General features: G+C 44.2%; 1 protein-coding gene across 5 annotated transcripts in view; it reads right to left on the bottom strand.

Moving 5' to 3' along the window:
* Nucleotides 1-225: 225 nt before the first annotated feature.
* Nucleotides 226-27,539, bottom strand: part of RBM6 (RNA binding motif protein 6) — a 95,539-nt gene continuing 68,225 nt past the window's right edge. Inside the window, exons 7-22 of one of the 5 annotated variants that reach the window (XM_036266135.1) lie at nt 20,099-20,263; nt 19,139-19,213; nt 16,780-16,840; nt 14,125-14,397; nt 13,559-13,719; nt 12,281-12,378; nt 11,551-11,593; nt 11,321-11,402; nt 11,000-11,085; nt 10,322-10,468; nt 8,775-8,870; nt 6,203-6,466; nt 4,535-4,609; nt 3,472-3,569; nt 1,174-1,303; nt 228-471 (exon numbers count right to left, since the gene is read on the bottom strand). In XM_036266135.1, the coding sequence (XP_036122028.1) occupies nt 346-471; nt 1,174-1,303; nt 3,472-3,569; nt 4,535-4,609; nt 6,203-6,466; nt 8,775-8,870; nt 10,322-10,468; nt 11,000-11,085; nt 11,321-11,402; nt 11,551-11,593; nt 12,281-12,378; nt 13,559-13,719; nt 14,125-14,397; nt 16,780-16,840; nt 19,139-19,213; nt 20,099-20,137 (1,854 nt within the window). In that variant the 5' untranslated portion in view covers nt 20,138-20,263 and the 3' untranslated portion in view covers nt 228-345. Of the gene's footprint in view, nt 472-1,173; nt 1,304-3,471; nt 3,570-4,534; nt 4,610-6,202; nt 6,467-8,774; nt 8,871-10,321; nt 10,469-10,999; nt 11,086-11,320; nt 11,403-11,550; nt 11,594-12,280; nt 12,379-13,558; nt 13,720-14,124; nt 14,398-16,779; nt 16,841-19,138; nt 19,214-20,098; nt 20,264-23,015; nt 23,128-27,539 lie in introns of those variants that run through there. The other 4 variants (XM_036266137.1, XM_036266134.1, XM_036266136.1 and 1 more) reach the window with 4 other exon arrangements.

Raw genomic sequence — 27,539 nt, 5'->3', positions numbered from 1 at the left:
AACCGCTGAGCCAAACCGGCCAGGGCTAGAAAAATAATTTTTAAAGTGTGACAATTCACGCAGGCTAGAGGTCAAGGTCACTCCTACTGAGAGCAAGCAGTCAGGGCTCAATGCAGCACTCTCCATTCAACACCATCTCAAATGGGCCCACATCAAGGCCCTCTCTCCACTATTACCCCTCCCCCCCCATATATATACAGAAGAAAAACTTGACAACCCCCAAAAAATCACATTGAAAAAAAGTTTATTTAAAAAAGTTCTAGCAGCAAGAACAGTAACAAAACAAAAGGAGAGACTGACAAACAAAACAAGGAGGCTGTGTCCTATGGGACTTGTCTCCATTCTTCAATCGAGTTCTTTATACCGAGCAAACATGACCCTTCGCACAGCGTCTCGATAAGTCTCGTTGGACTGTCTCTTGCTGATTCTTCCTGGAGTCCCCACACTGGGCCCCCTCATCCGGCCTTCAGTCTGTGAAAGAAAGGCAAACTATAAAGTGGGCTCTATGATTAGCCTCTGGGCTGATCTTTGACTATAAAAATTTCTGAACCAGTATGGAGCAGGGCATAGGAGAACTTTTTTAGATGTTTAACAAACAAATCCCCAAGATGAATAAGGAGAGTGATGATGCCATAATTTCAGGATACAGGATTCAACAGCAGAAATATGAGAAGCTAATCTATGGTTGACAATTTCAGAGGGCGACTAAGTCAACACAAACTGGGCAATGTTTCCTCTTATCACCTTTCTTTCTCCTAAAATCTGAGGGGCAAAGTTCTTCCTGGGAACCAGGACTAACTTCATGCTCCTCAAATTTTAGCCATCAAAGACCTGATGACAATCCCACTCGGAGATGCCTTTCTACCTTTTACTGCTAGTTCCCCAGATCTTTCCAACAAATGATTCTTCAATCTCAAACTGCCTAATCCCCACAATGTCTCACCTCTTACTCTGTGTAAGAATAAGATGAGCCCTATTCTAACTTCTCTCTCCCCTCCCTACTGCCAACCAAACTGCAAAGAACAAGCATGCCTAGTTAGAACCCAGTAATCAAGACCAAGAGGTTCCTCAGCTCTTATATCCTTTGCCAGCAGCAGAGAGAGCCCAGCTGAAAGGCAGGGCCACAGCTCTGGGCCACAGAGTGAGAGAAAGTTAAGTATATTCCAGGTTCACCTCTTCTGCTGAAGCCAATCCAGGATGGCCATATCCAAGGCCCGCCCCCTTCTTCCAACCAGCAGCCTGTTGGACACAGCCTCCTTTGCTGTTATTGTCAATAGCTTCTTTATCAACAGGTTTACGGTCACTGTAAAAGAAGCAGACATACTTAGATACCAACACTTTCAAAGTGACCTGTTTGTGAACCTAATAAAAACCTGTCTTCTTGATTCAGATTTGCCTCCTGTTACTTATATTAAATGATTTCTCTGTGTGTCTGTTATTCATGCAACAAGCTCTGTTGTGGGGATACAGAGAAGAATAAGACTTGACCCTGTTCACAGGGAAGGATAATATATCAACAGATGCTTATGAAGAGCTCAGTGTGGGTGTGGTACCAGTGGATACCTGCTATTGAAGTATAGCACAAGAAAACACAAACTGTGAAGGGCATCACTGAAAATGACAGAACTTCCAAGAGGGTGCATCTGAATTGGGTCTGACAAATGAGGAGTTGGTGAGCTAGAAAAACAAGCGTGGGAGGAAAGGAAGACACAGCAAGGAACAGTGAAAGAACACAATCTGTCCGGGAGAGGAATGGTAGGAACTGACAAACGGCTGCTTGGGCCAGACTGAAAATACTTGAACATCATGTTAAATCATGACTCTGGACTTCCTCATTCAGGCAAACTCCCTGAAACCCAGGCCTCCGCCTAGGTAACATCTACCTTCATAGAAAGTCGAGTTTCTGCATACGAAGGCAATTTTGGTGGTAGGGTAGAGAATGGACTGAAGATTGAAGAGCAAAAGTTGAGATAAAGGAGTCCGGTTTGGAGGTGAGCTAGACGGGGCCGAGGCTTAATTAGCAATGTGCCCACTAACCATACAGGGGATAAAGGAGGAAGGCTGGGTCAGATCAGGTAGACCATGACACAGTGATGGAATTACTCTGAAACAGGAAGACAGCAGGTTTAAAAGAACTGGACTGGAGTGTAACGTGGAATACAATGTTGAGTAACTGTTTAGGGTGAGGAGAATGAGAGGTATCCAAGAGGACACGCCCAGGAGGTATATGGAAATAGTGATTTTGAGCCAGGGCCAGTTTGGCTCAGTGGTTGGAGCATCAGCCTGTGGATTTTGAGCTCAGAAAACTGATTTAGGATGGAGCCACAGGACCTGTTAGCTTGTTAGTGGTGGCTGAGGCTTTGGGTACTTTGGATGGTGCAGGTCAAGAGGGTAAAGCACTGAGGGCCAAGTCCTGGAGAAAATCTGGAATCGCCCAGAAGAGAGGAGCAGAAAAGAAGACAAAGAAGGAGGAGAGCCAGTAAAATGTGGTGTGATGGGTACAGGGAACAGGGGAGGGTCTCCTCCACACCAAGAACTGACTCAGGATGAAGGTGTCCTTCCTCCTGGTGGACCCTGGTACCTTTGTCCTTGTCTGGTGTAGTTCAAATTGCAGAGAGTGACCCAATGGGATGTTACATTAGTGGTCCTCCCTTAATACTTAAAAATGCAAACAGAATAGACTAGAGTAAAAATATCAGTTTATTTATTGCACACAATAAGTATCTTTCATGAAGATTTCTTTTTCAGTTACACACACAGTTACTGAGCCATGTTTCAAAAATAACCTCTTATTTGTGGGCTGTGAGCAAGTTAAGTTGAAACGCCCGAGCATTTCACACTGGTTCTCCTCAAGACCTTTCTCCATCACCACCACCCTCTTCCCCACAAGCATTTGTGTGTCGGCCCTATGAGACACAGATCACCCAAGCCTTCTTTATTCTGTGTTCAGACAGTCAAGGATAATGCATGTCCTGTCCACCTGAGTATTCCTTACACTTAGTGCAGTATCTGCACACAGTGGGTTATCAACCAACTCTATATAACTTGGTTCACAACCTGGAGCCTATCTCTTTGGAAAGAAGCACAGGAAGCTAGAGATATATATCTCTATCTGCAGCCAACCACTTATTCAGCCCCTATGTGTGACAATAAAGGTTCCCTAGAGAAAAAGCCTCGGTGTGACATACTTATCAGGTCCATGACTGATGAGGAGAGAAAGGGTTCCCAACCATGGCCAAGCCAGTACTGGCTTTGAGCAGATAAGCAGCCAGCCAATCTTCCATGCAAACACACGTATTCCTTGTGTAAAGACAGGTGGTCAAAAGGCTGGGGAGACCCTCATGCTCAAGGAGTTCAGACAGAACCTGGTCCCGATAACCTGACCGCCCTGAGACAGCAAACAGCAGCACAGTCGGAGAAGGAGATGGTTTCATCATTAGGTCTTGAGGCCTAGGCCGAGTCAAGAGTTACCTGTCAGTTTCCCTGGAGTATTTAATTCGTTTTCGTTCTGGAGAGTCAAAAGATTGAAGCTTTTCTCTGCGATCATTTCCTCTTTCTTTAAACTTTCCCTGTTGGGAAGCAGAAGAACAAATCTCAGGGGGTAGAGAAGTGGGGAAGCTTTACTTTATTCCTGATATTTCTTCTAATGTGAAGGGAGTTCAACTGGTAACTCCTGGAATCTCTCACTCCTTCACACATTCTTTTTGAGAAAGCAGTGGCTTCTTGGACAGGTTGATTTGGGAAGAATAAGCTGGTATGCTTGGATTAACAACGGTTCTTCCTCTTCTGAGGAGCAGGACTCTTTAACAGGCCCCCATATACAGATTCCAGACCATCAAATAAGACCTGCTCTGGGCTGGTGCAGCTTGAGGCTGGGTAGGCGAGTCTGGCTAATTGTGTGGTGTAGGTGGCAGGTCCACTTGGCTCTCACAGGAACCTACCTCCTCTAGCATCTGTAGTGGTAAAAGATGTTATTTCTGCAGCCCTATCTAACACTCCTTCATGACCTTAAAAGTTGGGCAGGAAAGATGAATGGTATTTATTTTATCTATTCGGAGGCCCTTAGCACCACCTTTTAAAAAAAAATATCAACTTTATTATTTTTTATTTTTTAGTTAATCCTCACCCAAGGATATTTTTTCCACTGATATTTAGAGAGAATAGAAAGGAGGGAGCAGGACAGTGGTAGGGAGGTTGGGGGAGGAGGGAGAAAGAGAGAAACATCGATGTGAGAGAGACACATCGATTGGCTGCCTCCTGCACCTACCCCAACCAGGGCCGGGGACAGAACCTGCAACCCTCTGGTCTGCGGGCTGGTGTTTTAACCACTGAGAAACACCAGCCAGGACAAATATCAACTTTATTAAGGTATTGTTCACAAACAATAAAATGCATCCGTTTCAATATAGTTTGGTGAGTTTCGAGAAACATATACAGCATCCTGTAGGGCCCCTTCGCTCTCTGTCTTCAGCACAGCCTAGAAAGTCCACACCAGAAAGCGGAGTCAAGGCAGTAACAGGTCGCCAAGGCTTACCTCACGTTCTCTCCTCTCCAGATAGGCGAGCTCCTGCTCTGACTGCTTTATCTTCCGATGGATCTCCAGATTTTGCTGAGAAGAGAAGTTGTTCTGAGTTAGTTCCAGAACAAGTGGTCCTGGAAATGCCTCCACAGGCCTTTCCCAGAGGCTGCTTCAGGACAGCAGCTCCTTTCACTGACCAACTTTCCTAAGTGATCACTAGGCCCTGCAAGCAACGATCCTTAACTGGTCTTACTTTAGGCTCAGTAGTGGGAACCCAGGTTCTAATGTTGCCTTGTCACAGATGATTTATGTGGTGTGGCACAAGAGGGTACTTCAGCCTACTTCTAAACTGTAAAAGACACACATCTGGTTTTTATCTCTTTACTTAAGATTAAAATTCTGGGAGAGGGGCATCTGAGCGCATCAGTGAAGAGCACGCTCTGCCTACCACCACCACCACCACCACACCACCCATCATCCTCAGACACTCTTCACTTTCAAGCCCTCAGAGAAAAATGAAAAGGAACCCCAAGGCCCGGAAAGAACAGACGGCTCTGAGAGTCCCCTGCTCCTTGAGGGCCCACACTGAAGCATAGCTCCACTACACACACCCTCGGGCAGTATCAGAGAACTGCAGTGGGGTTCTCTGCATGGGATCCCTGCAAGGAAAGGAAAAGTGCCACATCTACTCTCTACTGCCCCAGTTCAATTTGTGGGTTTACCAGGCGGCTAGCTCCTCCTTCCTGAAAACTATGTTTTAACCCTTTAGCCATTTATTAGCATTTTCATCAGAGAGCTGATATTTAAATGTTAGTCTGATGACTCAGAATTTGAAAAGACTGAAGGGCCTTGGGAGGCAGTCTGTTGCAGGGGCTGTCGGAGGGAGTCTCCCAGAATCCCAGAAGCTTCGCAGAGCCTCCAGAGGCAGCTGGGAGAAAAGATCTGCCTGTGACCAAAAGCAGAGCTCCTCAGCTTTAGCCACTAAGACTGGGTTTTGTATTGAGAGAAAGTCTAAATTCAATCCCCTCCCCTGCCCTTACAGCATCTGCTACAGAAGGAGTCTGAAATACATCCCTCTACGAGTCCACCTATGGGGCTTTATTTGTCTAGAATCTGGCTCCTCAGTTAGTACACATAAATGTGAAAAATGCAGGAGAGGACCAATGTATGTCAGTTTAATGCCCCAAAGCAGCTGCTGTGCCATGGCTTACAGCAGTAACTCACTACATGAACAAACAACAGAATGTGACCCACCAGGGGAAACGGCACTCTGTCAGAACCAGACAAAACCAGGGAAAGCCTCCAAGTATCAAAGAAGAGAAGGGGCTTATCTGAGGTCCAACTGTCAAGCTAACAATAGAGCTAAGATGAGAAAGCCAGCAAGTGAGCGTCCTACTCCACAAGCCCTTCCTGTCCTCACACAGGCTCCACGTGTGGCCCAGCCCAGCCATGCTGCTTGCCTTGGGTCTGAAATGTTTTTGAAGGTGTGCACAGCTTTAATACAAAGCAACTCTGAACAAAAGGTGGAAGGGCAACTTACTCTTGTAGTGGACTGACTTATTTATAGGAACCGGAGAGAGGATACAGGCTGAGGAAGGACAGCATAAGCTTTTTTATTCCCTGAAATTCTCATCGATGGTAAAAGCCAGTAGTTTGAAAGGTCAGGGCCCCTGCCCCTAATACCTTGTGCAGGTCTGAGAGCTGCTGGTGTTTGATCAGAACTTCTTTATTGGGGAACTGCCTTCTGCAGAGCAGACAGGCCAGTTTATTCCAGTCGGTGAGTTTGTCTTCTTCAGTCTCCTTCTTGGTCAGCTCCTCCTGCTGCTGCTGGGGCTGTGCTGTGCGCGGCTGTGGAGGAGGGGGCTGTTCCTCCTCCTCTTCCTCCTCATAGTCACTGTCTCCTCCATATTCACCCAGGAGGCCGATCAGCGGGTTTACCACCTTGGGCTGGAAGGAGAAGGCCAGGGATTAACACCAAACCTAACCTATATTTTGGGGCCTGTTTTCTGGATATTCTGACATGGGCATCTCATTTCTTCTTTCAGTTTGAATAGCGAACTGGGTTCAATATAGGCCCGCTGATCACACTGCACACTTCCCAGATGGAGGTAACATGGTTAGAGCTTGACTTTTTTCCTTGCTCACTAAGATATAAGACAGCAAAGTTCCCTTAGAAGCAATTCTACCAACAGAGTGGTGAAGAGAAGGAAAAGGGGAGCCAAAGCAGAACAGACAAAAAGAGTCACAAAGTTACAAGTTTAAAAGAGGAAGAGACAGCCCTGGCCAGTTTGGCTCAGCAGTTGGAGCGTCCGCCTGCGGTCCGGAGAGACCTGGGTTCGGTTCCCGCTTAGGGCATGTACCTCGGTTGCAGTTTGTCCCCGGCCCTGGTTGGTCGTGTGGGTGGCGGCCACTCGATGTGTCCCTTTCACGTCGATGTTTCCCTCTCTCTCCCTTCCTCTTTCTCCCTCCCACTCTATCTGTGCAAAAAATGGAAAGGTGTCCTCGGGTGAGGATTAAAAAAAAAAAAAAAAGAGGAAGAGACAGCAACCATCTCCAAGTCACTGAAACCATGAAGAAAAGGAAAGGGAAGTTTTATTAAGGCTATAGTAACCCCTAGGAATTTAGGAGGCAGACTAAAAGCAACTGAAGGAGAGCATTCAGGTAGATAGATGTGGCTCTTGAGCAAGGAAAAGGCAAAGGTGGGTTAGGATAGGTGCGTTACAATGAACTGAATTAACAATGTGGAGCAGGCAGAGTGTTTATCAGTAGCTTATAGGAAATTGTTAAGTAATGATGCATGGTCATTGGCCTATGACCAATCAAAAGTAAAAAGTAAAACAGATTATGTCCGGCCAGTGTAGCTCAGTGGTTGAGTGTCGACCCATGCACCAAGAGGTCGCCAGTTCGATTCCAGGTCAGGACACATACCCAGGTTGTAAGCTGATCCCCAGTGGGGGGTATGCAAGAGGCAGCAGATTGATGTTCTCGCTCATTGATGAGTCTTTCTCTCTTTCCCTCTCTCTCTCTTTAAAAGCAATAAAGAAAAATATTTCGAAAACAAAAAATAGAACAGATTTCTGTTATATATTTATATTTAGTCTGAATCATATGATTAGATTGAGACTATCACTTTAAAATATTTTTTATTGCCCTGGATGGTTTTGCTCAGCGGTTAGAGCGTCGGCCCACGACCAAAGAGTTGCAGGTTCAATTCCAGTCAAGGGTACATACCTCAATTGCAGTTCAATCCCTGGCCCTGGTTGGGCTCGTGTGGTAGGCACCCAATCTATGTGTCTCCCTCACATCGATGTTTCTCTCCACCACCCCCCTCCCTCTTTATATGAAAATCAATGGAAAAATATCCTTGGGTGAGGATTAAAAAAAAAAAATTATTGATTTTAGAGAGAGTGGCGGGGGGTGACATTGATTTGTTGTTCCACTTATTTATGCATTCATTGGTTGCTTCTTGTATGCACCCTGATTGGGGATCAAACCTGCAATCTTGGCATATCTGGATGAAGCTCTAACTATTGTCCTACCTGGTCAGGGTGAGACCATTACTTTAAGGCATCTAAAAAATAGGTACCAATGTTAGCCACTGTTCACTCTGGCCAGGCAGGCAAACTATAAAAATGACCAAGCAGTCATTCCACATCTAAGAGATTCTTATGCAGCACCAAAAGACAAGAAACATCAGGGCCAGAAAAACGAGCTTCCTTGGTCATTTAGAAGAGAAGAATTAACAAGACCAAGATTATAATTTAAAAGGGGCCAGGCGTCCGGCCGGTGTGGCTCAGTGGTTGAGCATCGACCCATGCACCAAGAGGTCGCTGGTTTGATTCCCGGTCAGGATACATGCCCAGATTGTGGGCCTGATACCCAGTGGGGAGCATGCAGGAGGCGGCGGACTGATGTTCTCTCTCATCAATGTTTCTATCTTTCTCTCTCCTTCCTCTCTCTAAAATCAATAAAGGAAAAAAAATTAAAATAAATAAATAAAAAGGGCCAGGCATTCCCCCATCTGGCAGGAATGGAGCAGGGAGGGAAAGAGGGCAGAAAACTGCCTCTGATTCTCCACTTATATCCCTATTAGCAGACCATTCACCTCATTTGTAAGACACAGAGAACTAAAGGACCAACATCAAAGTGAGACATCTGCCTTTGAACCTCCTATCCCATTTGGAATCAGCCACAGCCCTAGCCCTAGCCCTAGCCCTAGCCCTAGCCCTCGCCCAGGACAAGAGTTTAGCCTTACTGGTGGAGGACTCTCTTCCTTCTTCACAGTGGGAGGTAGGGGCTTCTTAAAGACATCCTCTGGGGGGGCTGTCCCCTCACTGGTATTTTCCTGAAACTGATAAAATCCAAGGTAATTCTCTTATGATACTCATAAAAGTTAGGTTAAGAGTTGTTGCTATGATTTCAAAATTAAAAAAAACAAACATTAAAAACATAACATTTAGTATATGTTAAGTGTTTACTATATGTCAGGAACCAGACGAGGCAGTTATATCCATTATCTTCTTCAGCCTCTACTACAATCCTCCTAGATAGTCATTAATATCCTCATTCCAGAAATGATTGGGAATATGATTAGAAAAAATAAGTAGCAATGCTGAAACCAAATATTAAGTCAGTGTGACAATGAAGTCTAACTTCTCAGACACACACTCTCGATAAACTAAGCAGTATTGAAAGGAAAAAAAGACAGTTATGAATTGAATCACAAGCATTCATCCATTTTCACTAATGTATCAGGACAAATCAAATATAATGTTTTGGAAAATAATTTAATTTTATGCCAGGAGATGGAAAAGTTCATCAGCTTTAATCTGGAAATTTTATCCTAAAGAAATCATTTAAAAGGAGAAATAGCCTGGCTGGTGTGGCTCAGGGTTGAGCATCGACCAAGAGATCGTCAGTTCATTTCCCAGTCAGGGCACATGACCAGGTTGTGGGCCTGATCCCCGGTGGGGTGAATGTAGGAGGCGGCCAATCGATGTTCTCCTCTCATCAATATTTCTATCTCTCTCTCCCTTCTACTTTCTAATATAAATAAAGAAAAAATAATAATTAAAAAAAATAAAAGGAGAAATAAAATGCTATATGCTGTACCTTATGACAGTATAAGATTAAGAAGAAGACAAACAATGCCGAAATGATGAAGAAAGTAAGGCTGCAGTTTTACTGTGAATTTTTGCCAGGCAGGCATTAAAATAATAATTAAAAAATATTACAACCCAGATGGTGTGGCTCAGTGGACTGAGCATTGTCCCATGGACTGAGAGGTCCTGGTTCAATTCCTGGTCAAGGCACATGCCCAGGTTGCGGGCTCAATCCCCAGAAGGGGACGTGCAGGAGGCAGCTGATCAATGTTTCTATCTCACATTGATGTTTCTATCCCTCTCTCCCTTCCTCTCTCTCTTTTAAAAAAATCAATTAAAAAATACATTTAAAAATATTACAGAAACACGGAAAAATACTTATGATCAAATACAAAGTGAATGAAGAACATGAAATGGTATCCCTGTTACTGGAACTGTGTTCCAGTGTTAAATGCTGAAGAGGGAAAGGTAGAAGTGAAACTGTGTGGAGCTGAAGTGTTGGGGTTTGAGCTGAGTCACTTTGTCCCACCACCCAAGATTTTTACACTTGTAAAAGAGTGACCCCAGCTCTAAGAGGCAAGGGGACTGTCTGCTCTTTTACCAACTTTACACCTCAAACCCAGAAATCCTCTGCTGTGACTCCCCCTATTTTCATCTGTAATTACGCACTGAAAAGCAAGCAAATCACAAGTCCTCTCACCCTTGTCCCTCCGCGGTCTTTTTTCTCCTTGCCATCTCGTTTAGACATTTCCTTCTTGCTACTTGACTTTCCTTGACTGGTTGGTTTCTTTTCCTTGCTCTCTCCTTCCTCGGGTGACTCAGGGTCCTGGGGCACATAGACTTCTTGCTGCAATACAGTTGGAACAGTTAAGTCTACAGGAGATTCCACTTTCCCAGTGGTTTCAGGTCTGAGGAGCAGTTCCTTTCTCGGGGAAAGAATGGTCTCTCACTCCCAAGTCTAAGAAGAGACCACATCAAACAGTCCAAAGACCCACTCCAGGGGCCAGGACACATTTAGGCAACTCGCTGTCCCCTTTTCTATGAGCAGCACTGTTCTTACCTGTGATGCCCCAAGGCACTGATTTCCCACACAGGCAACAGTTAACATTAAGGTCATCATCTTTAAAATCCACCTGAATAAATATAATTCAATAGAAGACCTGGACTTTTTAAAAAAACACCAGACTAGACATGAGCTACAGACTGTCAAAGCAGCTGCATGGAATGGAGAAATATCCAGCTTTCATAGATTTAAATGTTTCCAACTTTTTATATATTGAGCAACCAGAGAATCCAGGGGATAAAATCTTCAAAGTAACAATTATAGGTACTCTTCTCAAAAGAATCACTGACAAAAGAAATAAAACCAGAAACTCACCTGGGTGTTAGGGTCATAATAAGTTCCCGCCAAGGGGTCATAATAGTAGCCGGTAGCAGAGTCATATATGTAGCAGTCAGACGACGCTAGAGGGAACAGAACCAGAGGCAATGTTAGTTCCCGTCAATGAAGCACTTGTTGGGGACTCACCAAGAACAGCCCAAGAATGAGGCTGGCCAACATAAAAGGAGCAGAACCTGTAGGTGGTGCTCACTCTGAATGAGCACCCCTCTTGCCAACTTGTGACCACAAAGGTTTCAATTAATGAGTAGTTAAGCAAAAAAAAAAACACACAATAGAAATAAAACAAAGGTCACTCACACTGTTGTCCTTGTCGATTTGAATCTGAAGACCAGTCTGAATTTCTGCCACCTCCCCTCCTATCTCGAAAATATTTTTTACCCTATCACAGAAAGGCAAGTTAAAATAATGGAACTTCCCATGGCCATTAACCTTACCAGTCACCCATTGGAGAGAATTCACAGTCAGTCACTCTTTCAGCCACTTGAGAATTTCAACAGAGCACTCACTCCCCAACTGCCGAAGCCTACCTGATAGTAGTGCATGTGGTCAGAATGGTCCCCTGAATCATTTCTGCAACAAACAATACATGTCATGTGCCTGCCACCAAAAGTCACTTAAGAAGTGCCTAACCCTACAGATTGGAAACTCTCTTTCCCCCATTTTGCAGGGAAAGGAACCAACCCCCACAGCAAGCAGTTCTGGTGGTGCAGACTCCTGAGGGGAGGAGCAGTGGGACTTCTACAGAGCCTCTGATGAAGCAAAACAGCAAATGAGCTGAGGATGCAAGAGCCAGACTGGCCTCATTCCTGTAAGTTGGCCTCTCTGATGTGGCCATTTCCCAGTTACCACTCCTGGGCCAAAATGAGTGAAGGAGTAAGGAGGAATTCAATTTCCCAGTGCTATGGGAGTAAGAACAAGGTCAGGAAAGTAGAAAGTCAGGACAGCAATTTCTTAGAATGCCAAGGCTGTATCAAGATTTTGCTGCATATCTAAGAGTATGCCATCATTTGGGACTCAAACATACCAGGCAGTCAAAACAGAAAGGACTAAAGTAGCTACTACTACTATTTTTAAAAATGTTTTCCTAGTACTACTATATAAGGAAAAATACATCTAGAGTCAGAACAAAACCAAACTTCAGAAAAAGATGCCACAAAAGAAAGGCATCTTACTAGCTCTGTCTCTCTAACCAGGAAGAGAAATTTCCTCCCAAAATCTTGAGTGGAAGCAATGCAAGGCCCCACCCCTCTGCCTTACCTTCGTTTTCCAGTGGCCAGGTTCACAGCTACCATCTTCCCATCAATGCTGAATGGGGGATCAAGGTTCTGTAAGATCTTCACTACACGAAGAGCTTCCTAGGGAACCAAAGACACGTGTGAACCCAAAGAGAGAAAAGGCCACGTCCCCTGAAAGGACCTAAACAAGGATTTTCCTTCTCAAAAGAAAAAATTACTAAACATTATGTTCTGGTCATTAACTGTAATATGAAGAGCACACCAGCAAAAATAGCCACCTCCTAATGAAGGGTTGACCAGAGTGGTCAGAGTAGTCTTTGGTTTCTTTTCCTTTTTATTTTTAAATATATGTTTATTGATTTTTAGAGAGAGAGAAAGGGAGAAGGAGAAAGAGTTTCTATAGAAACATTGATGTGAGAGAGAACCATCAATCAGCTGCCTCCTGCACACCCTCTACTAGGGATTGAGCCCACAACACAGGCATGCGCCCTGACCGGGAATCGAACTGGTGACCTCTTGGTGCATGGGTGGATGCTCAACCACTGAGCCACACTGGCCAGGCAGTTTCTTTTCCTTTCTAATTGGAGAACATTTTACTGTGATAAGCACCCCTTTTTGTGAATTATACAGATGTAAGGTTTGTTCCAGAAGTGAAGACAGCATAATCACCTCAGATTCATGATTTTGCTTTTTATTTTTGGTCAGTTTCTGGTACAAATTTCAGAAATTCAAATCCTTTTCTTTTAGGCTCCAACTGTCCTCACATCAGATCCAGTTTACAAAGTCCCCTGTGATTTTTGAGCATAAAAATCTAAGATGTATCAATGATTTTTTCTACTGTTTTCAAATTACTTCTATGGAAAATGGCCTCACAGCTAAAAATTCAAGCCACAAAAATCTATAAAAGTAACTCTCTGGGAAAAAAGAGAAAGTGTCCCGTTAGCATCAAATATAAAATTGTCTGTGGTTGGGCAAAACAAGGTTGAGAAATGAGAAAATTCACTCCACTCTTGATAGGTTCCATACTCAGATTGTCCAGAACTGACTGAGCTCTCTTTTTATTTTAACCGGAAACTGTAAATGCCATAAGACAAAAGTGGATCTAGAAAACCACTCAAGAATTCTAAGTTTCAAGGGCAGTTACTTCACCTCAATGAACATTAAACCCAAAGCAAAGAATAAGAGGGGTTATGAAAGCAGGGAGTACATGAAAACCCCACTGATGAAGAAGTCCTTCAGACCTTCTTGAGAATTCCATAGCCAGCTGTCCCTAGGCCACTTCAAGGTAAGGGAAACTCACTGCATGGGAGTCGAGGTCAATGAAGCCATAGGTGTGGCCCATGGGGCCGGTTCTGTTCTTGATGATCCGGACATTGGCAGTAGTCAGGTGGACATAGGGCTCCAGCACCTCCACAATCACCTCAGGGGGCGTGGAACGATAGATGCGTTTGAGCATGATCGCTGAACAAACCAAGCACAAATGGTAGAGAAGCAAGGAAAGAGGCAGAAAGGTTAATTTCTGAACTCCTCAGAGCCCAATAGTCTTTTTTTTTTAAACTGCAGATGCTACTTGGTTTAACAAGGCTAGTCCTGTAACAAAATGCTAGTAAAACAAATACTTCATACTTTTCTTCACCAATACTTAGAAATCTAAAATTAAGCCTTGGTACATTTGAATAGCAACTTGCTATTTGGAGGATGACCTTCACCTAGCAGGGCAAGGCCTGTGGAGAGCAGAAGCCTCTACAAGCAGGCTGAGCAGTTGTACGAGGGTGTAGGATGTGGTGGTCCCTAGCCACAACACAGGCCATTTGTGTTCCCACCAAGGTGGTCACAGTCTGGTACATGCCCCTATAAACCACTTACTTTTGCTCTCCCCATCCTGGCGTGTCTCCCCAGACCACGGCTCCTTCTCTCGGTCTCTTCGGAAGCTGAGCCCTTCCCTTCGAGGAGGCAGATACCTTTCTGCTTCTCTCTTTTGATGTCCCAAGCGAGGTTCTTGTCCTTCTTCCCGTTTCTTGGGTTCATATTCTTTATCGGTGGACCTTGGGGGCTGGTTGGGTTGCTTTTCTGATGGTGCTGGTATAGATGTTTTCTGAGGCTGAGGGTAAGTTATTAAATCTTGCTTCCCCTCTGTCACTAGAGAAACAGAAACATAATATCTAGCAGGCTTTATCCAAAAAACACTACTGTTGTGATTCCTCCCTCTCTGCCATTAAATACTGATACCAGAATATTTTCAAGTCTCAGGAACACCTACAAAAAAGTCCCCTATCAGACTATAAACAAAGCTAATGAGACAGCACATGAAATATTTCACAGAAGAAACTATAAAAGCATTTTAAGCCCGGCCGGTGTGGCTCACTGGTTGAGCATCGACCCATGCACCAAGGGGTCGCTGGTTTGATTCCTGGTCAGGGCACATGCCTAGGTTGTGGGTCCAATCACCAGTGGGAGCATGCAGGAAGTGGTCAGTGTTCTTTTTCATCAATGGTTCTATCTCTCTCTCTCTATCCCTTCCTCTCTCTCTAAAATCAATAAATATATATATATATAAAAAGATATTTAAGAAATTTAATATTATGAGTCTTCTATCACTTCCCAAACATTTATATGTAAAAAATCCTTCATGAGACCCTGGACCTATTATAACCAATGATAAAAACAGATTTGGAGACAAAATTACCAAAAATATAACCCAAGCATATGTGTCTAGGAGCTTTGCTTCTTCCAGGGTTATGACACAAGGATAGCTATCTCAAATTAACCGGCCCCCTCCTCCTCTGGTGAAGCTAAGAATACCTGCATATAGCTCATTTTATATGCAAATAATTATAACGAGTAAATGTCCTTCAAAATATAAATGATTCACTGTCTATAGGAGAAAAATCTATCCAGTTAATTAAGGACATATTTTTGCAATTAATTCATTCTTGGAGAGTTCACAGGAAGTCATGTGGCTCAGAAGAAAACATTGCATGGGAGCAACATGGATATTAATAGCAGTGATGGGCAACTGGCAAGCACCCCTTTTATGCTTACAAGTTAAAGCTGTCTCAGTCCAAGGGTTTTTATAAACCAACTATTCATTCGTTAGAATAGACTGAGAAATAAGTCTTTCTTGAGAGAAAAAAAAAACAATTTTGCCTGAAGTCATACAAGCTAAAACGCTGAGTAATTTACTCACCCTCCCACATGTTGGTATGGTCTCTAGAACCCGCCCTCCCAAGAGATTTTCACAACACCTGCTTCACAGCCTTCGCTGGGGAGCAGAATCCATGCCACAAGCCTGAAGCCCAGCTAAGACACTCTTTCTACCGATGGAGCAGTCAGGCTGTGCAGAAGGCACCTGGGTCCTGCACGGAACTGTATTTTATGGGCAGGCCTAGCTTTTCTCAAGGGGTGATGTCAGAAATACACAACGACAATCACTGCTATAAGACTGTTGCTATGGATGCCTTCGGCCATCGCTTTAAGGCTGTCTACCTGAAGATTTCCTGGAAAAAGTTAAAGTCCAGTGACTGAGAAGCTGGTAGGTTTATTCTTCTATAAAAATAACATACACCCTCAATGCTGGTTATTTTCTCTTGTTTATATTTTTAGTTACCTCAACAAATGTTTTTCTATTGAAGATCCTGAAATATTTACAAAGTGTAAATGAGAAAATAATAATGATAGCAAATGATTCCCAATAACTTCAAAGGTGTGTGTGTGTGGGGGGGTGTCACATGGATGAATGCCTTGTAGACGCTTTCCCAACCTAACATCCTTTTTTTTAAAGAAGTGTATTTTTTCTTTTTTTAATTAATTAATTTTTGTTACAGATGTTTCTCCTTTTTCCCCCACTGATTCCCTCCTCCCCCTCCCTCCCTGCCCTGTCCCCAGCTTTGTTGTCCATGTCCATGTCCATTGTTCATGCATGTAAGTCCTGTGGTTTATCTCTCCCCCACCACCCCCTCTTCTGGGGATTGTCAGTCTGTACCCCACTTCCACGTCTCTGGGACTACCCCATTCCTCAGACTGTTATGTTCATCATATTCCACAAGTAAGTGAGATCATCATATGATACTTGTCTTTCTCTGTTTGGCTTGTTTCACTTAGGATAATACTTTCCAGGTCCCTCCATGTCGTCTCAAAGGATAAGAGATCTTTCTTTCTTACAGCTGCATAGTACTCCATTGTGTATATATACCATAGCTTTTTTATCCATTCATCTACTGATGAACATTTGGGCTGTTTCCCAACCTAACATCCTAAACGTGTCCTAAACCACAATACTACTGACCTCTGTTCAGCAGTCCATTTAGCCACCACAGTCTGAGGAGCCCACTACCCATCTCTTTCCTGTGGTGGGACTCTGAGATCCTAGTCATTCACTAACAGGCCAAATGAGGTTAGAAGTCACATGCACTTTTAAGACCTTTACAGATCAACATATTTAGGGATGACTATTCTAAAGCCAAAGAAAGTAAGAAGTTTGTTTCACTCAGTACACAAAAACTGTCTCTCATCAGCACTCACCGTCCCTTGGGCACTTGCAGAACGAGCATGAAGATCGGTGTCCACCAGTGTTGGCCTTACACTGAAAGAGAAAGAATTCAATTTTACTAAAAATATTTTTATAAACCTTTTATATATCCAACACTGTAACACCTGCCAAAACTAAAAGAAATGAGCCATAGCCCAGATCACCTTGAAGCCTATGAAGTCTGATGTCCCCCCACGCATCAGAGCTGGCAGACAGGACTGATCAGCTGCTGTTTGAGAGCTGCCTCAAATGCCTTTGCCCTGGACAAGGATTTCTATAGGAAACAGACTTAGAAAACTGTACTGTTAAATGGTTTATTGGATACTACTGCCCCCAAATCACTGTCACTCACAGTCTGCATCCAAAATTTGGTACTAAACTGGTGGTGACAGCCCCACTCAGGTTTGGCTAAAACTGAAACTTCAATGAGCAATTTCTTTCTCAAACACTGATTTTAAAAAGAGCAAGGAGTTGGGCCGGTGTGGCTCAGTGGTTGAGTCAACCCATGAACCAAGAGGTCACCAGTTCGATTCCCGGTCAGGACACATGCCCAGGTTATGGGCCAAATCCCCAGTGGGGGGCATGCATGAGGTGGCCAATTGATGTTCTCTCTCATCGATGTTTCTATCTCTCTCCCTCTCCTTTCCTCTCTTTCTAAAAAAATCAATAAAGGAAAAAAAAAAGGCAAGGACGGAGGAGGAGGAGGGTATGTAAGTCACGCCTCTGGCAGCATTCTGAGGATGTTACAAGGAAAAGGAACGCTCACTAGTGAGTAACAAGGAAAGAAACACTTCGCAGTGTGTATGTAATTCTACTTGTCTGAACCTATGAACAAAAGCCAAGCACAGCCCTACCCCAAAGCCCCTGAAGTTTTGCCACTGAGCTTCCAGGTGCTATGAGGGAAGGGAATTGACTGGCAGGAAACCAAAGCGCAGGACCCATGAAGAGGATGCTATCTGATGGGGCCTTGCAGGGTGAGTAAGAGTACACAGACGGAGGAGAGGCGAGAACATTAACAGCAGCAGCTAATGATTAAACAGCACATGCCATGTTCTAGGCCTACATGTTTTCTTATTGATCCAGACAACTTTGTAGATGATGAAACTGAGGCCTGTAGAAGTTAAGTAACTTAAGTAAAGTCAGTATAGTCGATTATTACATTGTTCCCTTCTCTGTTAAGTGGATCATACACAGCCCTACCCATTGTCAAGTGACTGTGGTGCCTCCCGGTAGGGTGAGTGCAATTTCCTTCTCCACTGTCAGCCTTGGCCACGTGTCGTGCTTTGGCCAATGAGTGTGAGTGACCATGACCTACAACAGTCTGGCTGGCAGAGGCTTTAAGAGCCACCGCTTGTGGGAATGAGTATCTTGTTCTTTCTTTCCCTTAGCCATGAGAACACCAGTCACATCAGGACCGCTCCTTCCACCTGAGAGCCATGGAGCAGAACTCTGAGCAATGACCCATAGCCCCCGACATGTACTGTGAGTGAAGAATATGTTTGTGATTTTAAGTCAGTAGGATTTGTTATTACATCAGAGCTGTAAGTGGTGAAGCCAGAATCCAAACCTCAGTAGGTACAATTTAAATATCATAAAATTCACCTATTTGAGCTTTTGATTCAATGATTTCTTGTATGTGTAGAGTACAGCCATCACCATCGACTGACCACCTCCTGCATGCCCCCACTGGGGATCCGGCCCACAAGCTGGGCATGTGTCCTGACTGGGAATTGAACCAGCGACCTCTTGGTACATGGGTCGGCACTCAACCAGTGAGCCACACTGGCTGGGCATGGCCTGTCTTTTTTTTTTCCTCACCCAAGGACAATTTTTTTTTTTTTTTTTTGCATTTATCTTCAGATAGAGTAGGAGGGAGAGAGGGAGAAGAGAGAGAAAGAGAAACATCAATGTGAGAGAGACACATCGAGTAATTGCCACCCATACGACCCCAACTGGGGCCGGGGACAAACTGTAATCAGGGTACGTGCCCCTAGCGGGAACCGAACACGGGACGCTCTGGTTTGCAGGCCAACGCTCCAACCGCTGAGCCAAACTGGCCAGGGTGGCCTGTCATTTTTAAGAAGACAATGTATCTAAGCCATTCTGTTCTCTCGAGGGACTGTCATTCTAAAAAATGTTTCCAGCTACAGGCTCAGAACCCTCTATGGCCACAGGCAGCAGCTGGGGAACAGGAACGAGTGATGGCCTTGCCCTGACTCCAGTTCATCTGAAATGAAGTAAGGAAGGAGAGCTTTGTCCTTGGCAATGCCTGCTACCAGACAGCATTCCTGGAGACATGGAGGAGGTGTGGTCCAGATCCTTACTCCTAAGGAAAGGAACTCCTGAACTTACCCGTTTGCAGTACCAAAAATCCGGGCTTGGTACATACTCGAGAGTGACCTCTTTGTCACGGATCATTAGAGTTCCCTGTGAAGACAAAGACAGAAGCCATCAACATCAACCCTCAGAGAAACAGAGAGACAGGAAGGCACAGACAGCCTTTCCAGTCCCCAAGCTGAAACATTTACAAAGAGTGAGCTTATTCATCAACAGAAGTAAATGGCTATTTTAAGCCAAGACTTGGGCAGTGTGACAGAGCAAGCATAAGCTTAGGGAAAGGGAGTAGGAGAAGGTGGTATCAGTCTTCGGCCTTGGCTCCTGTGGGTTGGGGCGCTGCCTTGGGCAGGTTGTGCACTCTCACGTGAGCCCCAGGAAGCCCCCCACCTGGCTTGGAAACTGCCCAGAAGCAAACTCCTTCTGCAGCACAGAGGTACAGGAACCTCTCAATTGTCTTCTTTTCCATGGCTAACTCAAAACTCCTTGGAGAGGGAATAAGGGCTCTTAACTTCGGTGCCTGAAAACTTTCTTTGGAACACTGGCTGCATGGCAGAAACACCGGGGGAAACAGGCACAACACGGAAGACACGAAGAAAGGAGGAAAGTGAAAGCTTCATGGCAGGTCGCATCCGTACATCAGGAAACCCGTTGGCTGGTGGTGGTGGCAGTGGTGGTGGCCACTGCATCACCCTGGCTTGGAGCCTACAGAGTGAGCTACCATGAGATCTGAGAATCAACCACTGGCAAATCAGCACTTTGGGAGAGTCTGGCACAGAACAGGTGGGGCAAGGGGCTCAACAAGCAGTTACAGAGCTCCTCTGCCTCTCCATTTTGGACAAGTCATGGAATCTATTTCATATCAAGAACAAATAAGTTTTGTTTACTAAACACTAACCAGCAGATACGTGTTAAAGCAGAGGGAAATATCTCTGCCTACTGCCAGGGACCCTCACCCACACTTGTAAGTGAACTGACCGAGGCTGTGACTCTGGAACTAGCCCCTGCGCTGCTCATTCTCCGCCCTCTAGGGTCCTCTGTGTCTCCTCAGACAGGGCTCTGAGTTATACAGGGCTTTTCTTTGCAATTGGACCTCAGTTTCTTGCTTGAATCCATTGATCTGTCAAATAATGCTTTACCTCTCTGCTTTTCACACCAAAAGAGTCAAGAAAAATACATAGAATAAAAAAAATTATTGTCTTGTCAAAACCAAAGAAAAACTGCCTGCCTACCTAGGTCCCAGAATCTGGTCTCTCAGAAACTGTTTCCTGGCTTATTCTTAAGGTTGGGGGACAATGATAAATATCTGTTAACATTTATTAGGTGCTTATTCAGAACGAGATATTGTTAAGTATGTTGTATTTAACCCCCTAAAATGATCCCATGACGTAACATTATCTGCACTTTACAGATGAGGAAACATGTCAGACAGCCAATGTCACCCAGTTGGTGAAAGACAGAGCCAAGTTCATATCTGGGGCCATACAGAAGGGACCTCCTGCCCCGGTCACCATCTCCTGCTCAGTATTAGGGGGAAGAGCCAACTCAGAAAGAGAAAAGCTCTGCAGGCAGGGAGGCTCAGGGGAATGGCACTCTGCCAAGCTCTACCCTCAAGATGGTATTCCTTCCACCTAGAGGCAGTATATCACATCATTTAAAAACATGGACTCTGCGTCAGGTGCCCTAAATCTGGATCCTGTCTCCACTCCACAGCCTTCAGCAAGGTCCTTAACTTCTTTGCACTTCAGTTTCCTCATATGTAAAGTAGGAATGACATGATGACATGACAGTACCTACTTCACAAGGTAGTTATGACAATTAAGTAAATTAACATTTGTATGAGCTTAGCATGCAATACAGTGAAGGCTCAGTAAATGCACTTCAACCCCTCTGTGCTAGAAAAGGACTAGCACCAGCAGGCAAGACTGGGCCGGGTCCAGCAGCCACTTACTCCATCTCAATTGCTTGTCAGGTAGTAATATTCACAACTCCTTTCACCCTGCTGAAGGACTACACTGTCACAGGGTATGGTTACTGCGCATCAGAACCTGCATCTTTATTAAAGCACTTAGTGTTAGTAGTCAACTGCTGGGCCAAATCGTAGCATCCAGGCTAAGACTTCCTGGCCCTGTATTACCAGTACCAAGCACAGTACCTGGTACAGGAAAGGGACTTCATAAGTGCTTGTGAACAAAAGATTGAATGGCCCCAACTATCCAGGGAAAACTGGCATGTGGAGTGCACAGTAGCTCCGAAGGGAACACCATCGGCCACCCAGCCCATAAAAAGTGTGGGCTGCCATCTGAACAGTAAACAGTGCCATTCTAACAAGGCACTACTGTGAGTTCGAGTCCATTGCAAATTCTGATTTCACCACTTGGAGGCATCAGTAGATTCATTCAGGAATTACTAAGGCAAGGAGCACTTGATACTTCTCAGATAACAAACATGCAGTCCAGGAGCTGTGGATGACCTTCTGTTGAAGGTAGGGAAATCCCCCTGCCAGAAGTACTCATCGGCAAAAAAACTTTACGATTACCTTCACGTCATGTATTACAAAAGCTATGATTTCTTATTCCTCAGAGTCCCCTACAACTAAGGCAGCCTTTCAGCCTACACATGGCTAGACAAAGGCTGCCAGAGACCACTGCTAAAGATGGGAAATGGTTTTAACATCACTGTTGTTTTAATAAGAAAAAAGAGACACAGGAGCAACCTGAATGAGAACAATGGTGTTCATCCATGAGTTCATTCCCCAGCTGCTATCTTACACAGGCAGCCAAGACATACCCCAGACCCCTCCCTAATCCTGCAATGCCCTTTCTTCAGATTTCACAAAGCAACGATCTGCCAGTGTCTTCTAGGGAAGCAACCTGCAGGGAGTTGGATTAATAAATAAGTAGGATGATTTCATTACTTTTTGGTTGTTCACTTTTAATTGCCTATCTACCATCTTCACACATTAGAATTTTATTCACCATTTGAATTATTGGGTCATTTATTAAGCTACTAAAATAAAGGTAACATGAAGACGATGTCCGATTAACCAAGCGTGGCTCCTAAAGAGGCACCATATATTTCAAAGTAAAATCAAAGATACCTCCTTTCTCAGTAGTGTAAGATTAGATTTAACCTAGATTAACAAACTATAGAAATGATTCCTGAAAGTACAGTCTTGGTTTAAATTAGATTAAAACCTGCTAAAATCCTTCCAAGCCCAGAGCTCTCACCTGATGAAGTCACATACAGGTGTCCCTGAGTACATCTCAAGGGGTCTCAATGTGAAACTGCAAAAAGCTAGAGACAATGCCTTCCTGAACAGCACAGCAAATCCTTCCTCTCCACCTCAGAGACACTGGAAAAGAGCAATCTGGGTGTGCGGGCTGATTTCACAACTCCATTTTGTGACTGTCAACCCTAAGAAGGACTTGAGTCAGAAAACTGAGGCTCTACCCTACGCTCAAGCTGGTTCATAACCAAGCCCAGGGATTCTGAGGGTACTAGAGAGGAACAAGAGACAATGAAATGGACACATTTCTGGCCAGGAGCTTTGCATCTTTGTTAAGGATTTCCAACACAAGCACAGTCACAGTTAAACTTTGTACTGAGAATATAGCAGCCGTGTGACACAAAAGATCATCTTATTGAAGCATGGAGAGAGAGAGAGAGAGAGAGAGAGAGAGAGAGAGAGAGAGAGAGAGAGAGAGAGAGAGAGAGAGAAGGAAGGAAGGAAGGAAGGAAGGAAGGAAGGAAGGAAGGAAGGAAGAAAGAAAGAAAGAAAGAAAGAAAGAAAGAAAGAAAGAAAGAAAGAAAGAAAGAAAGAAAGAAAGAAAGAAAGAAAGAAAATAAATCAAAGGTAGGGGAGAAGTATGTGAGCCTTGTGAATACAACTCACACTGAAAAATCAGCAATCCCTCTTCGTAGATTTGTGCTTCTTCCAAACACAGGATGGGAGAATCGGGTTACTGGTGGCTGAGAACTGGTACTGTTTATCAGAGATAGTAATCTTTATTCACCAAGCAATTACAGTTTACAAAGGCATTCTTCACAAATGTCATCTCGCTCAATCCTCACAAGTGGGACATATATAAAACCTATTTCCACATGGGAAAGTATGGCTGAGACACATGGAGCAACCTGCCAAAGATGACAGCTTGTTAGCAACACACAGATGACTAAGAGTTAGGTTTTCTTTTCATCATATTGCTTTTTTGTTTCGTTTTGTTTTTAAACTTCCAGGGAGTCAGCCAACTCATCACACTTGCCACATCAAAAAGGTGACTTCTGATAAAAAGATGTATAAGGTAAAGTCTAAAGAAATTCACAAGCAATGGACCCAGAGGGAGTTTTTAGAAAGACTACCATAAAGACCTGCTTCTTCTTTTTTTAAAATATGTTTTTATTGATTTTTTCAGAGAGAGAGAGAGAGAGACAGAAACATCGATGTAAGAAACATTGATCGGCTGCCTCCTAAACATCCCCATCTGGGGATCGAGCCCGCAACCCGGGCATGTGCCCTGACCAGGGACTGAACCAGGAACCTCTCAGCCTCTCAGTCCATGGGGACTGACGCTCAATCCACTGAGCCACATCGGCCAGGCAAGACCTGCTTCTTGATAGCTTTGCCAATCCCCAAACTAGCCTGCTCAAGGTGGTCTTTATGTTCTTAAAGCATATCCAATTATTTTAGGTGCTGTGCCTAAGACAAAGAGGGCTGCTAGTATGTAGCTGCTACCAGGAGTTACAACAATCGTTGAGCAAAAGAATAAAGCAAGATAAACAACAGCAGGTATAAAACAGATGTGTTACTCCTCTTAGTACAAAAGAACAGGTTTTTTTTGTTTGTTTTAAATGACTTTTTAAAAAATTTTAGATAGAGAGGAAGGGAGAGGGAGAGATAGATAAAAACATCAATGAGAGAGAACATCAATTGACCGCCTCTGCATGCCCCCTCACTGAGGGATTCGGCCCACAACCTGGGCATGTGCCCTGACCGGGAACTGAACTGGTGACCTCTTGGTGCATGGGTCAATGCTCAACCACTGAGCCACACTGCAAAAGAGCAGTTTTAATAGAAATCTTCTGCAAAGCAACCAAGCTCATTCTTTAGGTGCAAGGATATGTTATATTTCAAACATTTTGTAAAACTCAGTATTCCCAAAGGCCAAATCCAAAGAGAGACAGAAAGAGGAAAGGAGAAGGAAGAAGAGGGAAAGTAGAGGGCAGAAATCCTGAGGCAAGCACACAGAATCTTCTGTGACAATTCTGCAGCTCTGTCCACCGACCTCCGTACTCTCTGCCTAGACTGGCCTTTCACCCGACAGGGTCTGAGCTGCCCTCTGAGCAGCCGGGAGATGAGGCCCTGATGGGACCGGACCTCCACTGGAAACAGAACCCCACTTCAGGGTCCAGGTTAAGGTTGACGGGCAAGAAGATACTAACTTCTTGGCTGCTACTTATATTGAGATATCTTTTCTTGTCCAGATGAAAACACAACAAAAACACTTTCTAAAATCCTCCTTAACAATTTTCACTATCTGACCAGTTTTATCTGTCATTTCCTAAGAGGACACAACCAATGTCTTGCTAATTCCTTATTTGTAATTGCTGACGCAATATGGCTGGCCTGTGTTTCACTGAGCCCCACCCACCAGACTCAGGGCTGGCCAAAGTCAGGGTCTCCAGATAAACTCTGCTCCAGGAACACAATATACTCTAGGCCAGGCCCTGACATACAGAGGCTTATTTTAAAGGCATCTGGTGCTGAGAATATATTCCACCCACTCCACCACTACTCCCTGCTAGTCTTTTGTGTACTTTTAAGATCCCAGTTCCTCCAGAAAATGCCTCTTGTCATAATGGAAGAATACCAGCGATCTGAAGTCTTAGAGATAATTTCATTAAGGGAAAGATTTAGGAAGAACAGATTTGTCTACCCAGGGATCCACATGGACTCTCCCATTCTAAGAGTCATTTGGGTCAAAAACAAAGAGGCAAATATGAGCAAACACATAAATTAGTAAGCAGATAAGTAAATAATCAAAACAGCCAAAAGTCTCTCTCTCTCCTTTGAGAAAATGAAGTTCCACCAGAGACGGAGACTGCCAGGAAGGTGGGGCACTCAGCAAATTCCTTTACTACAAACATTCTACTACAAAGAAATGATTTTCAAGTTCCAGCTATTAGTACTTAGAATAACTGAACAACTGTGAACCACTAAAATGCAAATGTTTTTGCAACTTTCAGTTTGTTAACTTTATAAGTTTTATTTATTTATTTATTATCTTTTAATCCTCACCCAAGGACATGTTTCCATTGATTTTTATTGGGGGGGGGGGAGCGGGAGGGTGGAGAGAGCAAAGCATCAATGAGAGAGAGAAACGTCGATCAGCTGCCTCCCAACTGGGGATCCAAACCACAACCTGGGCATGTGCCCTGACCAGGAATCAAACCCACTACCCTTTGGTGCACAGGCTGATGCTCCAACCCACTGAGCCACACTGGCCAGGGCAGCTTTAGGGCAATGTTTCATTGAATGCTTACAAGGACCTCAGACTAGTTAAGAGTTCCCTTGTTAATAAAAAATTTATTTCAAAAGAAAGATATGACCTAATTTTTAGTGGAGTAGAAGATTACACTTGAACATATTTCACTGATAATCCTCAGAATTCCCTTTGGAGTTCAAGTTTCTGTAACCTCCATTTAATTTAATTTTTCTCATTTCTCCATTTCTGCCATAATGAAGCACAAGTACTCACAAAGTAGAACACAGAAGCAAGACACAGCTTGTTCTTTCCCAACAGTTTTCTCAGTTAACCCTAAAATAACTATGGGGTATACAAGGCAGAGTTCTTCAGTCCCAGATAAAAGTCCATGGCAATCAGGACCCTTTCTCCCAAGGGCTGAACGGCAGCTTTATGGCCCTCCTTCACATTCTGAGGTGACTACTGTTCTAGCCCCCTGCTCTCCTAAATTCAGCACATACACCTGCTTTACCATCAGGTCTCTAAACGCAGTCACTGTGCAGAGAGGAGTTTCTAAAATCAATGTGGGAAATGTGAAGCTTCTTATTTCGCTGAGTTTATTGAATAATGTAAGCAAACCATTTCTCTCATTTCTTTTTCTTACGGAGCTGATGGCGGGAGGTGGCAGGAATAGCCAGGAGGGCAGCCAAGGCCCATAGCCCAATACCATGCATAAGCCAGACTGCTGAGCCCACTGCAGAGGCTGCAGTGTATTCCCCAGGTGCCCCCCCCACCCCAAAACCAGCAGCTATTCTTCTGGCCTCACCATTGAAAAGAGATTATATCTATTGGCCCCCTTTTTCTGTAATTTTTTTTTTCTTTATCCTCACTCGAGGACACCCCTTGATATTTTGTTCAGATAGAGTGGGAGGGAGAGAGAGAGAGAGAAACATTGACGTGAAAGGGACACATCGACTGGTCGCCACCCACACAACCCAGCCAGGGCTGGGGACAAACTGCAACCGAGGTACATGCCCTTAGCGGGAACCAAATCCTGGGTCTCTCCAGACTGCAGGCTGACGCTTCAACCACTGAGCCAAACCGGCCAGGGCTCTGTAATCTTTTTTTTTAAAAAGTTCCATTCATTCTTTTCACTTAGGAAATTACAGGGGTTTTAATATGTGTAAGTGTGTGTGTTTAATTATTTTTATTTGTGACCAGAGAGAGACCTCAATCGGCTGCCTCCCACACGAACCCCAGCGGAACAAACCTGAAACCTTTTAGTGTATGGGATGATGCTCCAATTAACTGAGCCACCCAACCAGGGCTCTACTGGCTCTTTATCTACTACCTCCCACCCAAGAACCTTAGCTCTCTGAAAGGCTGTCTCTCTTAGCCTCTCCGGCTTTAATGTCCTTACTTAGACATTTCAGGGAACCCTGCTGACATACTTTCTACAAAAACAGCACCCTGAAAAGATGAGTAAAATACAGAGCCACCAGACTTCTGAACACACACTGTTCAACCACCGCTGGGGAAAACACCCACCATTCTTTTTTTCTTAGGCAAAAAGCTATAGACCCAATGTCACTCTGACAGAAGCTACAAGACTAAGAATGAAAGCTTAGAGTCACAAAAGGTCCATTGGACAGGAGGCTGGGTCCATAATCATTTTAGATCTCCTCATTCTCACTTGCAAATAACAAAGAATTATCAAACTTCAACCCCGAACAAAAATAACAGGTGCCATTTCACACTGAGACATGCTTAAGTTAAATCAGTCCACACTGAGGAAGCAACATTTGCTGAGCTATACAATCACAGCTGCCTCTACAGCAGATATGTATAGAGAATGAGGGGATGATCTCAGCACAGGGCAAATATCTCTGGTAATCTATGAGCTTTGGGAGAAGTCAAAGCCAAGAGGTCTCTAATGACATCCCAACTGGAGCTGC

This window comes from Molossus molossus, unplaced genomic scaffold (assembly GCF_014108415.1).
Source record: "Molossus molossus isolate mMolMol1 unplaced genomic scaffold, mMolMol1.p scaffold_m16_p_18, whole genome shotgun sequence".
NCBI classification, from domain to species: Eukaryota; Metazoa; Chordata; class Mammalia; order Chiroptera; family Molossidae; genus Molossus; species Molossus molossus.
The sequence above is the reverse complement of the archived record's forward strand: the minus strand, read 5'-3'. Positions and strand labels throughout refer to the sequence as shown.